We start from the raw sequence: 14,719 nt of genomic DNA, 5'->3' as shown, positions 1-14,719 counted from the left end.
GAAAACTGAGAGCTTCAATTAGGAATTATGTTTGTTGTCTCTTTTTCTCTTTTTTTTTTTTCCTTTTTTAAAATTTGTGTGTTAATGGGTGAAATAGAAATGAAGGGAAAAAGAGAAGTGAAAATAATGAAAAATGAAAAATAGTAAATCCCTCTTACCCAAAACCGTGTTGAAAAATAATAGGTCTTTCAGGTCCTGTGTTATGAAAACAGCTTGGATGTGCATGTTTTATATTCATAAAAATAAGCAATTTTTTATCTGACATTTAAAGATAGCTAGAAGGAGTATGTGTGAGTTTGCATCTTTTATGATGAGAGAAGTAAAATCACAGTCCAGGTAGGTTAATGTATTCTTATACTCAAGGTTAGACTAGATTAGTTAGAATGAAGGTTATTCAAGTTGGTCTTGATCAAGTGTCTACAGAGCAAGAGCCAGAAGAGACATGATAATTTTTGTCTGCATTTCTAGGAGTGTACTGCACTGGTATTCGTCTGTTCAGCTACTATTTTTCAATTTTTCTGTTGGGGGAGGACAAATCAGCAGCAACTTCAAACAGTGCGTGACTGGGAACCCCTTGCCTACACTGCTGCCACTGGGGTTTGGATTGAATTCAGAGAAAGATGTAGGGAACTATGCTGCTAGCAGAAGTTTTGCCTTAACATCGTGAACCTGAAATTATTAGGCACAACTGCAGAAATATCTTCTCGTCCTTGCCACAACAACATCCATGGTAACCATGCTGCTATTCCTATTCAGGTCACCGTCTGTTTCCCTGCAGACCACCTCTTTATGTGCAACCAAGTCAAATCTTGCTAGATTCAAGGTCAGAGATGAACAGGAATTTGTTTTACTCTCTAAGACTTGGAATTCAGATCTATGCCCTATAGCTTTAGTTTTCTCACTGGTATCACGGCAAAGAAAAATGCGTGTACTCACAAGCTTGGTATACATGAGATGTGGATGCCCTTCTTTTACCTAAATTAAAGATAGTTTAACTCTTTGTGGTAGAATATACCTCTTTCTACAGCAGAGTGCCAAATACTTATCCTAGTCACAAGCCCACACTCACACAAATGTCCAAATGTCAACATCTCTAGGAGGCTGGGAATCAAGCCTTTCAGTGTCACAGATGGGCTGTGTCACCATGCTGCCATCACTACTACAACTCTTCCATGACCTGCCATGTCCCCACAGGCAGCTGCACACGTACGTGGCATGAATTGGATCTCTGCCTAGGAGAGTGATCCATAGTAGCAGTGTGCCAGGTCACCTGCAATTGCAAAATATCTGAACTGCAAAGGACAAGCCCTTCTGAACTGAAAAGATCTGGCTATAAGCTTCATTTCCAACTACGAGCAGGAAACAAGACTATTCTGAAATTTGAGAAAGTGGTGCTAATTTTCCTCCTGTTTTTCTGATTATTTTGATGATACGGTGCCTTGGAATGGAGGAAGCACCAAGTCAAAGATCCTCTCCGAGGCCTAAGACTCATCAGGATGTTTAGGGGCAGACCTTCCACTTCAAAAAGTAAGAAAAGAAAGAAGAAAAAGAAAACTTATTACTATAACCCTGGAAAACCTAACTGTAAGCACTCTTCGTGATCTTTGCACAAGGCTTCAAGGAATATAAACTTTAACTGGTGCATCTTAAACATTGTATTTCAACTGGACCGTACATAGTATTTTTTCCCCCTATGCTGATTTTCATCTCTACATTTAACTTCCAGGTCTCAAAGACCTAATGCTTAGCATATGAATATCAGACTTCCTGAGTTTGTAACCCATTCAGATTCCAAGCCACATTTCTGACCCATATTTGTTGTTGTGCCTTTGAAATCCAAGGCCCTCTCCAAGCTCAGGATTAGAACAGTGGAACAGAATTCAAGGAAGAACCAATAACTCCATTTATTATATTCCCATGAATCGTGCCATTAATTAATGTCGTCTATATTTTCATCTTTGAAGCAGTATAAAAGCACTCTGAGGATGGCAGAAGGTATATAAAGCAACTAAAAATCTTGGATTTTTTGTTACTCCAATGGTTTTTTTTGAATACACAATTCACAAGTCCTGATTAGTAAGTGGAATAGCAATCAGTGAGAAAAGGTAGGTTTGGCTTCCTACCTCGTTGATTTGTCATGAGGGATCATCAGCCTCTATGCTCAGGTTGGAACAAGCCAAGCAAAGTCAACTTATCTATCCCATAATACAAGTACATATCACCAGAATACCAGATGGCAAACTAATGAGTGTGGGAGGGCACTGTTTTGCAAAGGTTGGTAGCCACTGAGGTCGTGACTGTGATGCTACATCTATGACTGATGACCAAAAGGCCAAACCCTCTCTAGTCATTAAGAATTTGACTTTCCTTAGCTGTAAATGTCTGAATCACTCCGGTGACTCAAAGTGGAGCTTATCCCATCTCAGAGGCAGCTCCAAGTGAGTCAGACAGGCTGGGATTAGCATGCATCCTTTACTCCTACTAGCGTTCTTCTGCTTAGGCACAGCTGCCACCATTCCCTGTTCAGACATCCCACGCACATGCACGCTCCACTAGCGGTTTTTCTGCTCCTTGGGGATTTGGCCTTTTTGATTTCTTTCCTCCCTGTATCTGACTGTGTTTCCTGTCAGCTGGGTTACCCATTATAAATCAGTACTGAGTAGAATTATGTGAATAATGGATCTCGTGGTGGAGAGGACAAACTTAAGAAGCCAGAGTTTAAAAACATCACTTTTAGGTCAATTCAAAGTGATAACGTTTTGGGGAGCTGGCACGAGATTTTAACAGACAGTTGTTCAATGCTGACCAAGCACCATACTCAACTAAAAGTGAAAGAAAACTTCATTCAAATTTGAGGCTGTTTAACCCCTTTTTTTGAAATATGCTTTATTTGAGAGTTGGGTGTGTTGATTTAATGTTGAAACATTTCCTTTAGAAAGTATTCGTAAAAAAAACATTTGGATAGTTACAGAAGTGTTTTCCCTTTTGTTTTTGAGTAAAACTATTTACCAAATGTATCTAACCAAAATCTGCAAGTCATCAGCTCAAAACTGTGTTTTTCAGCAAACATTCTTTCCTAAAAAAGGTTTCCATCTGAATCTTCACGTTTCCTTTATAGCGCTTTTCTTTCATAAATCAGCAGTGATAGCCAGAAAGACACTAGCCAAATATCTCCAGCAAGAATGAGGCTCATCAGTTACTATGAATGAGTAATACTCTGTATTTTCAAGGTCCTATTCATTCTTACTGTCTCCATTTTGGAGAGCCTGTCTTACATACTAAGGATCTCCATATCCTGAGAGTATACAACAGTTTTTCAGATCTGCTTTGACTTAGGTTTTACTATCCACCACCTCAAAACACAGCCAACTCTTACTTAAAAATTGGCGTCAAAACAGCAGGACACCTAGCACTATTGTCTCAAGCAGCATAGCTAGACTAGTAAATTGGTGTTCCTCAGCTCAGTTATAGTCCCTGGCATCTACCTGACTTCCCTGACCTTTTGCACAAGGAGTGTTTAAAGAATGTCTTCTTGTGTGGACCCTGTGGGTCTCTCCCGGTGCCTGCTGTGAAGTGCTGTTTGCAAGCGCTTGACAGAGGTAGAGAAAATGCAGATAGCAGCACTTGAAGCTAAAGTTGCTTAAACATGATTTTGTCAACAAAATGTCTTCTCTGTAACATCCAACATTTTTGGCAGTGTTTGTCCCTTCCACCGCCCAGAAAATAGGAAGAGTAGGATGATAGAAATTCTTAACAAAGGACGGATGTTTCTAACTCTGAAAAAACAATCCTTCCCATCCCCCCGTAGCAGTTGTTTGAAGAAGATGGTGAACGTTTGTAGCTGAAAATTCACACCTTTAGTGCGGACGATTTCAGCCTGAATGACCGGATTTATATTCGTTGGTGTCACAAACAACTGAAAATGGATTTAGAAGGGTAAGAACCAGGCAACCTTAATGACAAGTGTAGCCTGCTGTGCCACCTTTTAATAAAATATTGTCTGTCACCAAAATTAGCCAACTCTCTTAAAAATTCAGGTTTCGTGGTCTAATTTCTCAGCTCCCTGCAGTCTCCTGCTGTATCCATGTATAATCTACGGCTGTTTGACTTACTACTCTTTGAATTACAATTCCTTTAAACAAGGTTGGAGATTTCTGTTTGGCCAGCTGCCACTTCCCTCTGCTGTTTGTATTTACAACATGAGCATGATGGATTTGATATGTCATAGCTGGCATAATCTGTGCTGTCATTTGCTCTCTGACAAACTCTGAGGAAATGCTACAGTGCAGAAAAGTTGGTATATTACAAGTGGGTTGAGCAATCCGTTTGTTCAGGTGTCAAGGACTGTGGGAGGGACAGGGAAGAGGAAATCACTTCCTAGTAATTATGATCACAAGCCCCAGGTGACCCAAGAGGCTTCCAGTGATGGACAGTAATGAGGAAAAGAAAAAGAATTAGGAGTTCTGGGAGGAGATGCACAGTGGGAAGAAAGAGTAACAACAGGGAAGAAATGCAGTGGGGAAAAAATGAACAAAAGGAAGGGAACTACAGAGAAAATGAGAAGAATAAACATGCAGTGCGGGGAAGAAGCAAGGACAGAGAAAGAGAGACAGCACAACATGAGAAGGGAAGAGCACTGAGAAGTGTTTATACAGATGCACGCACCAGAAACCAGGACATTGGAGTTGAAACCCAAACAGCTGTCACAGGGGAACCTGTGGCATGTCCACACTGCTGGTTAGGAATGAGGGCAGAAAGGGGTCTCACCGTGAATTTCTTGTAGAGCTCATAAGTGAGCAGAGGGTTGGGCAGCTCCCTGAAGTACAGCTTGCAGAGTGACCCCACACAGTGGATGTCCTGGAGGTAAACTTCCCGTGTCAGGTCTGGGCATTGGTCAGAAACAAACTCTTGTCTGAAACAACATGGAGGCAGCAGTGTAGATGAGTAAGAGCTGTATCATGTCAAAACTCCACTCTGCATAATTTCTTCACAGCTAGAGGATGAAACAAACTGAAAAGCGAAGATGTCTCTATTATCCACTGCCTGGGCCAGATTGGCTTCTGGGACCAGGCCTCAAGACTTTGACTAGTCTCTGGTTTCCCTAGCAGAGTTCCACAAGGGGCCTCTAAACTGATATAAAGAGATTGCTTTGTTTTAAAGTGAGAGAGAACAACTCAGCACTTGTGCTGAGACCCTCCGGGCCTTTCCCATTAACAGATATAAAAGGGAGGCTTTTTTCTTAGTCATGTATTATATCCCTGAAATGCTGCATTTCCCTGTTACCAGCTTTGGACACCGTTTCCCTTCTGCATCAGTGCAGAGCGCTGTTGACCCCAGTATGTGCCTGAGGGGCTAACAACACAAAGATGCAGAGCAACGTCACTGAATCCCTCCAGCATTCAAACCTTACCTCAGCTTTTGAATGTTGGATGTCACTCCTGAGAGGCGATAGATCCCATCCACGATGCCATGAGTCTCAATGAACTCCGCACAGCTCTTCAGCACATAGGGGACTAGGAGAGAAAAAGCAAGCAAGAGACTGAGAGCAGATCTTATCAATACTTACAAATATCTAAAAAAAGAGGATGAAGCCAGGCGCTTCTCAGTGGTGCCCAGCAACCAGATGAGGGGCAAAACAGCCACAAACTGGAACACAGGAAGTTCCATCTGAACTTGGAAAATAACTTATTTAATTTGAGGGTAACGGAGCACTGGAACCCAGAAAGATTGTGGAATCTCCTTCTTTGGAGATATTAAAAAGCTGCCTGGATGCTTTTCTGTTGTAGGCAACCTGCTTTAGCAGGGGGTTGGACCAGATGATCTTCAGAGGTCCCTTTCAGCCCCTATTATTTTGTGATCCCTAGTGAATACGTACTGAGAGCTTCCATAAGTCACCGGAGAGGAGACAATTCCATCAAACACTTAGCAGAGGCTCTCAGCAGACTCAGAGAAGGGTCCAATAGCAGAAGAAATAGAGGGCAAATGAAAAATAAACCCCACAAAATATCCATGGCTAATTTGTGGATTGAGGATATGCGGTGCTTCTGCCATATCATGCTGACATGAGACAATTATTGAGCCTGAAGCCATAGAAACACTGTGGGAAGAAAGGTAGGGCTTCTCTTTTTCTCTATCTTCTTTTTTTTTCCTTTCCAGAAAAAGAGGCAATTTCACTCTAATTGAAAGCATGAGGTAAAGCGTGAGGGCCCAGGAACATCCCCTCTCCCCAGGATAGAGCTCCAGCCTTGCTGAATCAAGCCAACAGGACTGATGGACTTGGATAAAACTCAGAGAAGCATTCACACTTCCATATAAGCCTACATACCCATGGTTTACTGCTCATAAACTCCCACAGAGGGGGTATAAAGTTCAAATATTGACTAGATCTGCACACTGGCAAAATCTGACATTGGCTTCAAAAGTACTCCATCAACATAACCAGCCAAGGACTTAACAGCTTTCAAGCTGAGAGGAATCTGAGGCACAACATTTACATCCAGACCTGGATCCAAAGCTTGTGTTTATTTTTTCCCATTATATAGGCACAGGAACCCCCCCCCATTCTCTTGGTCAGACCAAGCCTCCCTGTCCCCAGTTCTATAACAACCCCAGCTATAACAATAACAGTAAGAGAGTCCTTCCTTATTAGGTGCTAGAAACTACTGTGTATTTAACGCAGTGCTTCACACAGCCATAAGCACAGAAGCCAGTAAATGCAAAAGTTGAAGTTCCTTGCTGTAATGCTGACTCTGCTGCACTGCGCATTCGGAAAGCTGCACAGAAGAAAACAGGCTAAGCCACACGTTTTACTGGAAAACCAGGCATAGCAATTACTGCATCTTTCTGACACCACAGAGATAATGCCTCTGGCTGGACCTTCCCTGATCTTTCTTGCTCAAGTTCAGGGCTATAATGACATATTAGCACATGCTTCATCACACAGGATCCAAAGGCAGCACCACAAGGACAGCCTGAAAAACAAAAGGCTGGCATATCGTTGTTTTTCTCCAAGGTGCCACTGAGGCCAGAGGCAGCTCGTGGTTTCTCAGAAGCGTGGGCTTGCACTACCACACAGACCAGGCTGCAGGCCTGGCTGAGGAGGGCTCCCAGGCTGGGGCCTGTCTCGGTGACACGCTATCGCTGAGCCCAGAGTCAGGGAAGCGCTACTCTTCTGCCTCTCAGCTCTTACTGAGGGAGATAAAGGGGTCCTTCTTGTGTGTCCCTTAGCATGGCCAACCCAAATGGAGGCCAAAGAAGTCTGTTCAGAGGAACAGAGAATACTGACTGGGTGGGTTTTGTTTTTGTTTTGGTTTGGTTTTTTCAGCATGGTTTCATTATGCAGGCACAATAGCCACGTTGGATCACACCTAAAGTCCTCGTGCTGATTTTTAAGAGCTTCACACTGCTGGGTTCAGACTAACTAGCAGCTGAGCCTCAGGCAGGGACCTTACCCTGCTGCAACAACAGTCATGGGAAACTGGTGAAGTTACAGGGCAAAAGCTTTTCACCAAGCAGTCGTGGACTTTTTTACACCAGGGGCTTCCATGAGGAACATGGAAAACATTCTTTGCAGTGCCTCCAGCACCCAATTCCTAAGAGAACTGGGTGATGTGGAAGGATACAGAGCAAACCAAAAGTATACAATTTCCAAAATGTCTTGCTGAGAAAAGCCCAAGTGACACATCAAAAAAGAGGACCTTCCTATCCCAAAATAAGTCTTGGTTATCTGTAACCGTAACAGAGAACTTATATCATATGATGATGAGCATGCTAGAAATAAAGAGAAGGAAAGGCAAATGACATCAGGCCTCTTCTTCATTTTTGTCTGGTTAGTCTGCACTATCTTTGTGGCAGAAGTTACGTGTACATGGCGCATTAAGACTGCCTTCGTGGCTGAGGTCTCTTTGGGGGGACTAATGTGAAGTAAGCAGTCAAATGAAAGCTAGGCTGATCCTATTCCCTTCAGATCCACTGGGGTGGAACAACAGGTGAACCACTCCATGCTATCTGGAAAAAGAAAACTAGTTGAACAGAAATCCTATTTGAGCTGGAAAGCTATGTGACAAAGTCTGTTAGAAAATTAAACAGACTTTCATGTAGCCACATGACTACAGTCCATACCAAGAGGTATGGACTTTACCCTTTTGTTAGATACTTTTTAAAACCCTAGTGTTAAGAACAAGTGAGCCAAATAAAAATGCATACACTGATGTTTGTTGCATCTAATTTGACCTCTCACAAGTGGGACCTATTAAATAATCATTTTTTTTTTGCTGAGGTTTAAGTTTCTTTGGGATAAATTAGGTCAGAAGGCCTCAGGCACATAAGCAAACCTCTTATACATAGACCAGAGAAGGCCAGCTCCATCTGTTGAGGTAAGATAAAAACAGATCTAAGGAGAATAATCTGCAGCAAACATATAAAACTCAACTCATTTTTGAAAGTGAGTGAAGACACAATAGAGACAGCCTTAGAGACTCCAAGTGTGCACCAACCTCTGTCAATATCTCTAGCCCTGCAACCCGCCCTTCTTTTCCAGTCCCGGGCTTCTCCTGTATTTCTGGCAGTGCCCTTCTCTCATTATATACATGACTTTCTGCCTTACCAGGTCTTTGACTCTTGTGAAGAGAAACAGCTAGTTATGCCAAAATGTGTGGCAGTTTTGTGATGTCAATAAAATCCCACATAGGACGTATTTCACTTGCAACCAGAAATTACAGACTTTGACCTCAGATCCTTGGAGGTGAAAGGACTGCATCAGATTCCTGCAAAGCAAGTCCCTAAATGCAGCACTTGTATGAAACTGGAGCACAGTAAGTGTTTTCTTTGAGCACAACCTGCAGCTCTGAAATTCCTAAGCAGCTCTGATCTCCTATAAAGCTTGGTCTTCAGTGCACTTGAGGGATATGGGGTCTGAGTGGCCGTCCCTCCCACTTCCAGCCATCTTTGAAATATTTGGATCATGTTGGATCTGGCTACCAACCATAGGTGCAGAACGAAACAGTCCCAGAGCTGTGGGTGTCTCCTGCAGGAAGATCAGATGGGGATGGGGATTTGTAGCAGAAGCTGTGTGTGTGTGCAGGCACTGAACGGGAGGGGGGATGGTCTCCAATCTTGACGCTTCTATAATTAAAACTGTGCTGGAAGCTTAGAAGTTGGAAGAGGCAGCTGGTGTCACACAGACCCCGCTTGTTCTGCCAGACAGCCAAACTGTCCTCATTTAAAACTACAATAGAAACCAGATGGAAGAGGAGAGGAGAGTGTGGAGCAAAGCATCAGTCAGAAGGGAAATTGAGTTATAAACATACTGCACACAAAAGACAATACTTCTCTTCCCCTAGACAAAAATAAACCAGAAAAGCAGTCACAGTAACTCATTCAACTCTCACTAGATATCACCTCCAAGCTTAGCAGACAGACGCTTATCTTCAGCAGGGTCTTTTCCATGACCACAGCTCATGCCAGCTTCATGACTTGTCTGCCACTCCCACCAAGCCTGGTGTTACTTCTCTCTCTTCTGTTCCCATAAGCTTCCAGCACAAGTGATGTGCACTAAGCCTCTCACATCTTAGTGTGGAACAAGAGCTCTCTTCCTTCTCCTGACCTTTCCAAGCCATGGTGTAGCAAAGGTTCCCACCAGTGAGCAAGGAGATCTCTTTCTATCTGCAAGGACTTCATCTGTCTTTGGGCCGATCTTTAAGGATCAAAACCAAAACGACCTTTCAGCTGGTACTCAGTTAAATCACCTATCAGCCCTAAGAGGATCACAAGGAGAGAGGGAGTTACCCCATCTTACAAAGACAGCAAAAAGCAAGAAAGATACTAATCCAGGAGGAGATGCAAATAACTGCCTGTGTTCTTCAGTGATGCCTTCTGGAATAAACTCTTGGTGTCCATGCAGCATAGAAGGACCCTAGGGAGGAGGTTGCTAAGTTAGCCACACAAACTTGTCAGTGTGGATGCCACCAATGAGATTGTGCTTATACTTAGCTAACCTGGACTGGGTCATCTTGTCCAGAGCACACTGTACAAAACTGAACTCTTAATAGCAGCAGGCTTCCTTTTTGATTTTCTCCTTCTGTTATTCTCTCCGAAATCTCCTGCCATGGATAAAAACTAATGACAGCTATTCAGATTCTCCTTAGTGCTTTGTTTATGCTACATGGAAGGAGTTTAATTTTATTTTAATTTTAGTTCAAGGAACTAGAGGAATAAATACAGGCATTTCATTTCACTTGAAAGATCAACTTTTGGTGTTTGAGTTGCAAGAAACTGTAGTTTTCTTTTTCAAAAATTTCCCAAAGAATGAATCCTGTGCCATAAAAAAGTTGTTGGCATTTGTATTTCATCATTTCAGTTTCTTACTTTTTAAAGTATTTAGGTATTTTTCATTTTTTGTTAAGGTTTTCTTCCATTGCTCTTAACAATAATGCACGTTTCCTATCACATCATGTCAGTTTGTGAAACAATAAAGATCTAAACAGTCTTTTGTTTCAACTTCTTACATTACTGAACTAAGAGGTGTTTCCCTCTAGAAAGGAAGTGTTTCAGTCTATATGAAGCAAGAGATGTTTCTTTGTGCACACAAACATAACAAAACAGTACACGTTTTAGAACACACCAATACATTAACTTGGCCACTTAATCATAGGAAAGGAACTGCACTGTATAAGTGGCAATGAGCTTGAGAGTTAGTATATGAAGTGTGACATTTTTCTCCATTTCCTGATGATTCCTTTTTTAAATCACAAGCCTAAATGCTGACTCATTGGATTATTTTTTTTTAATATTATTTCTGCTTGGCTGATTTCCTCTGACTTCTACTAGGCACAAGGTTGGCTGAGAAGCAGATTCCAAAGATCAAACAGTGCTCTTCTCTCCACGGCTCACTCAAGCCCTGGTTCACCAAAGCAGCCAGGATTCCAGATTGCTTCCCAGTTCACAGTCCCAACCCATGAAAGCTAGGAATGAATCCTGCCTTGCCTGCAGGCATCACCTCCTCTGCGTTCCACAGTGCCCTGGTCAGCAGCAGTCAGGGACGGAAGGGGCTGCAGTGCCTGGAACCCCTGCAGAGGACCTCCTCTGCCCAGAGGTAAGGTGCAGAACTGGGGATGGGGAAACTGTGCTCTGCCTACCAGGACAAACAAGAGACTTAATTCTCTGGGTTGTCTGTGCATACTTTTTCCCAGCAATAAATTCATTTTACATATGAAGAGATAATAAAATGGTCTCATCATTAACTGCTAGTGTTTACTTTGGCTGCAAGCACCAAGCTACCAGAACCACCCTGAACACACACATGCACACCTATGTTTGAACAGTGTGAGGTCGCTGAACAACCTGAAACAAGCTTAAAAACCAAATCATCTTGATGGAGCTTTCCTTCTCTCTTCCCCACTCACTGCCATAAACACAGTTTAAAAAGGGATGAATAGCTGGTGCCGAGGTGACCCTGTCTGCATGGACAGCACTACTGAATCACTGTGTAAGTCACACTCTTTGTATTTTTTTGCCCTCTGTTTCTGTGGGAAACATCTCTGCAACGTCAGGAAGGTCAGCACAACTCCTTGCAGTGACAGCACTACCCTGAATGGGCTCAAACACAGATGCTGTGAGCCAGCCACCTCCATGGCTGGTGTGGGACATGGGAACACTAAGTGCTGCTTGGACTGGGGCAGGTGGATTTCAAACAAAAGCACTTCAGCATAGCCTTTACGCTGTGTGATTTTGAATGAAGTCAGTGGCAGCACTGGCAAGGTTTTTTCCCACTGGTCTTATACTCAGCTTACATGTCACATTTATAAGGATTAGATAAGTGGGAACACCTGATTTTCCAAAGCAGACCTGACAACCAGGATGCTCCAGGAAGAAATGAAAAAGCCCACAGCAGACCTGACCAGTACACCAAGGAAAACCTCAGAGAAAGCACTGCATAAGCAAAAATTCAATCCTGACTCTCAACTCCAGCAGTCACCCTAGCCCTCTGAAATGCAGCTCATATCTTGACATGGCCAGCAAATTCTGTCGTGCAGGCACTTTTGAGAAGAGATTGTACTAAATACAAGAATAGTTTTGTTAGGGAAACATCCTGCTGTGGGTTTCCTGAAGAAAAAAAAAAACAGCAACAAAAAAACAGACCAGATAACCAAACAGGATATCTCCACTCCTAACTTTTATAACTTTGTGGCAGGAGCGAGTGGGACAGCATCGATGCTGCAGCTCAGGGGATCCAGGAGTAGCAGCTTGCAAGAAAAGAATGCCAAAAAGAATGGATGGACAGTACTCAAGGCACTAGTCTCTTGAGTGCTCACTGACTACCTTTCATTCAAATCAATCAACAAGTTTATGGACTGCAGCTGTCACACTGTATCCTATTTTTCTTCCTTTCTCCACTCTCAAGCACAGACATCTATGTAAGCCATGCTAATCTACTTTGCCGCTGGTAACAAAACAAAGAAAAAAAAATGGATTTCCTAAGTTTTTTCCTGCTCTCAGCAGCTTTTCCTGCTTTCATTTTACCTGAATGCTTCCATTTAGAAGGGCTTCAGCAGCAAGTCAGGTAACAAATAGTCCACAGTATCCATATTCTACTTGAGTCTGCAAGCTGATGCTGGCTTGCTCATCTTACAGCACGAAAACGATGCTAGGAGCAATTCTACACTATTGTAACTATTTCTTGGCTGTAAAGAGCATAGAAACAATGCAACTGATGCTTGGGAATTCTTACAAAAGATACTTAGGACCCAAAACCTGGAGAATCCAAGGTGATCAGTTCATATATTCCATGCCTGGCTCTCAGTGTTAGCTTACTCCTTAATCCTTTCTGAGTTAGATTTCATTGTGCCAGACAATCTGCAGTTCTCCCTGCTGTTCATTCCCAGCAAATCACTGCTGTCACTTTGAGCACTCAGGGGTAGGCTGGAGGTCCATCAGTACTTGTGGTTCCCTTTCCAAGCTTTCTGCACAGTGAGTTGGTCACATGTGTACATGACAGCCATTCACCAGCCTTAAAGTACACATCCAGGGATGTCAGCTAATGCAAAATGGCACTGACAGTGAGCTCAGGTATTTTAAAAGAAGACCTGGGATCAGTCACCCCTCTGAGAGCCCAGGTCACTGTTTTTTGCAAAATGCAAAGTCACTGAGAAGCAGGTCCTGGGTGAAGCTTTCATCTGGATGAAAACCTGCTTGGCTGAATCTCACCACATGTATTTATATATAATGCTATGTTTTTCTTTCCTTCTCATTTTGCCCTCTGTTACACTGACGGGCTGATGCAGACTGACACTAGATCATGCAGCAATTCTCTTTCACTCAGGCTACTCACTGATCTTGCCTCTAGGTCTCTCCTGGTGAAGACTGGATACAGCAATTTCTAGTGGTTACTCCAAATGGGCTGTTTTACAGAGAGTCAACAACTTAGGGCAAAGAGCAGGAGAAATTGTTGAGAATCATTATATATTACAGACAGACAGATGAGGAGCCTAAATAACAAACCCTTAAAGGCTGCCAATGAGAAGTGAAAGGCAAATTAAAACAGACTTTCCAAAAAAGTAAATAAAGCTTTATGATGTCAATGTGATTGAAAACAAACGTGTGAAGACACTAGCAATAATCAGACATTACAGTTTAAAGCCAAGCATTATGAAATTCATTCCATCTTTGCACAGTTGCAGAAGCATATATTTAGACTGAGTGTTTTCACTGCAAGGCTGGCTGGGCCTGACCCAAGGAACCTCACTCATAGAAAAAAATCCCATTGAATTCAGCTGCATTTTCCACAAGAGGAGAAAAACTCTACATCCAACTCTTACTTTTTACCATGGCATTCAGATCCTAGAAGATTAAGCGTAGGACTGTTAGGAGCATTTTTAGCAGCTTTTCACAAACATAAAATGATGGTATGACGGTGTGACGTTCAACACAGAATGGAGAGTAGAGATTGCTGCTGGCATTGGGAGGTCATCTCTAAATGTTCCTCCCAGTCCTGCTCAGATGAGAATGAAGACAAGTTAGTCCTCATTCCAAGAGGATCAAGCTGTGAGTGATTTGGATCACTGATGTTTGTCTGATTAAATGACCTGCTGTTCTATCCATCCTAAGTAATGCTGCCCAAGGCGTATGATTGCTGCAGTCAGTAGACTTGGTAGCTGTGTTCAAGAGGAACGTATAAAATTCTGCCAGAAGCAGTTATTGGTCAGACACACGTACCCATATATATAAATACTTGTCTATCTACGTGTATATCAACATGTAGGTGTAAATGTATGGGTGTGTACATACATACATATATATATATATATTTTGTGTATACATACAAATAGATGCTTGTATGCATGCACGTACATGTACGTGAGAGATTTCCTATATATTGCCAGGAAATTCTCTTAAAGAACTTAAATAAGTTCTCGATTGAAATCCAAAGGCCTACAGATGGTGTTTACCAAGTAAAAAGCCACAAAAGCCTTGCTAGGCTGATGTCATAGGTCTGGGACATGCCTCACTATGGGCTGGTTCCCTCATTTGTTGCAGTTTGCTCAGCTAGCCAGGGAGTAAGCCACTGCCACAGACATTTTCTGTGCTCTCTCATTCCAGACAAAGTTCATTTAGCTAGTTCCTTGCCTTGCATATTGTTACTGTACACTGAAGAATTTTCTGAATTAAGTACTTGCTCTTAGACAAGGAAAGCAGTTTGTTTGGGGATTAATTCCTCATGCAT

At 42.5% G+C, this 14,719-nt stretch overlaps 1 protein-coding gene across 1 annotated transcript in view; it reads right to left on the bottom strand.

Moving 5' to 3' along the window:
• Nucleotides 1-14,719, bottom strand: part of ARHGAP31 (Rho GTPase activating protein 31) — a 57,143-nt gene that overhangs the window by 19,119 nt on the left and 23,305 nt on the right. Inside the window, exons 2-3 of the mRNA XM_042810307.1 lie at nucleotides 5,411-5,513; nucleotides 4,768-4,912 (exon numbers count right to left, since the gene is read on the bottom strand). Coding sequence (XP_042666241.1) covers nucleotides 4,768-4,912; nucleotides 5,411-5,513 — 248 coding nt within the window. The remainder of the gene's footprint in view (nucleotides 1-4,767; nucleotides 4,913-5,410; nucleotides 5,514-14,719) is intronic.

Source organism: Centrocercus urophasianus, unplaced genomic scaffold (genome assembly GCF_019232065.1).
Source record: "Centrocercus urophasianus isolate 14NV4802_14NV808 unplaced genomic scaffold, USGS_Curo_1.0 seq_12, whole genome shotgun sequence".
In the NCBI taxonomy this organism is placed as follows: Eukaryota; Metazoa; Chordata; class Aves; order Galliformes; family Phasianidae; genus Centrocercus; species Centrocercus urophasianus.
This window is presented reverse-complemented; position numbering and strand designations above follow the sequence as displayed.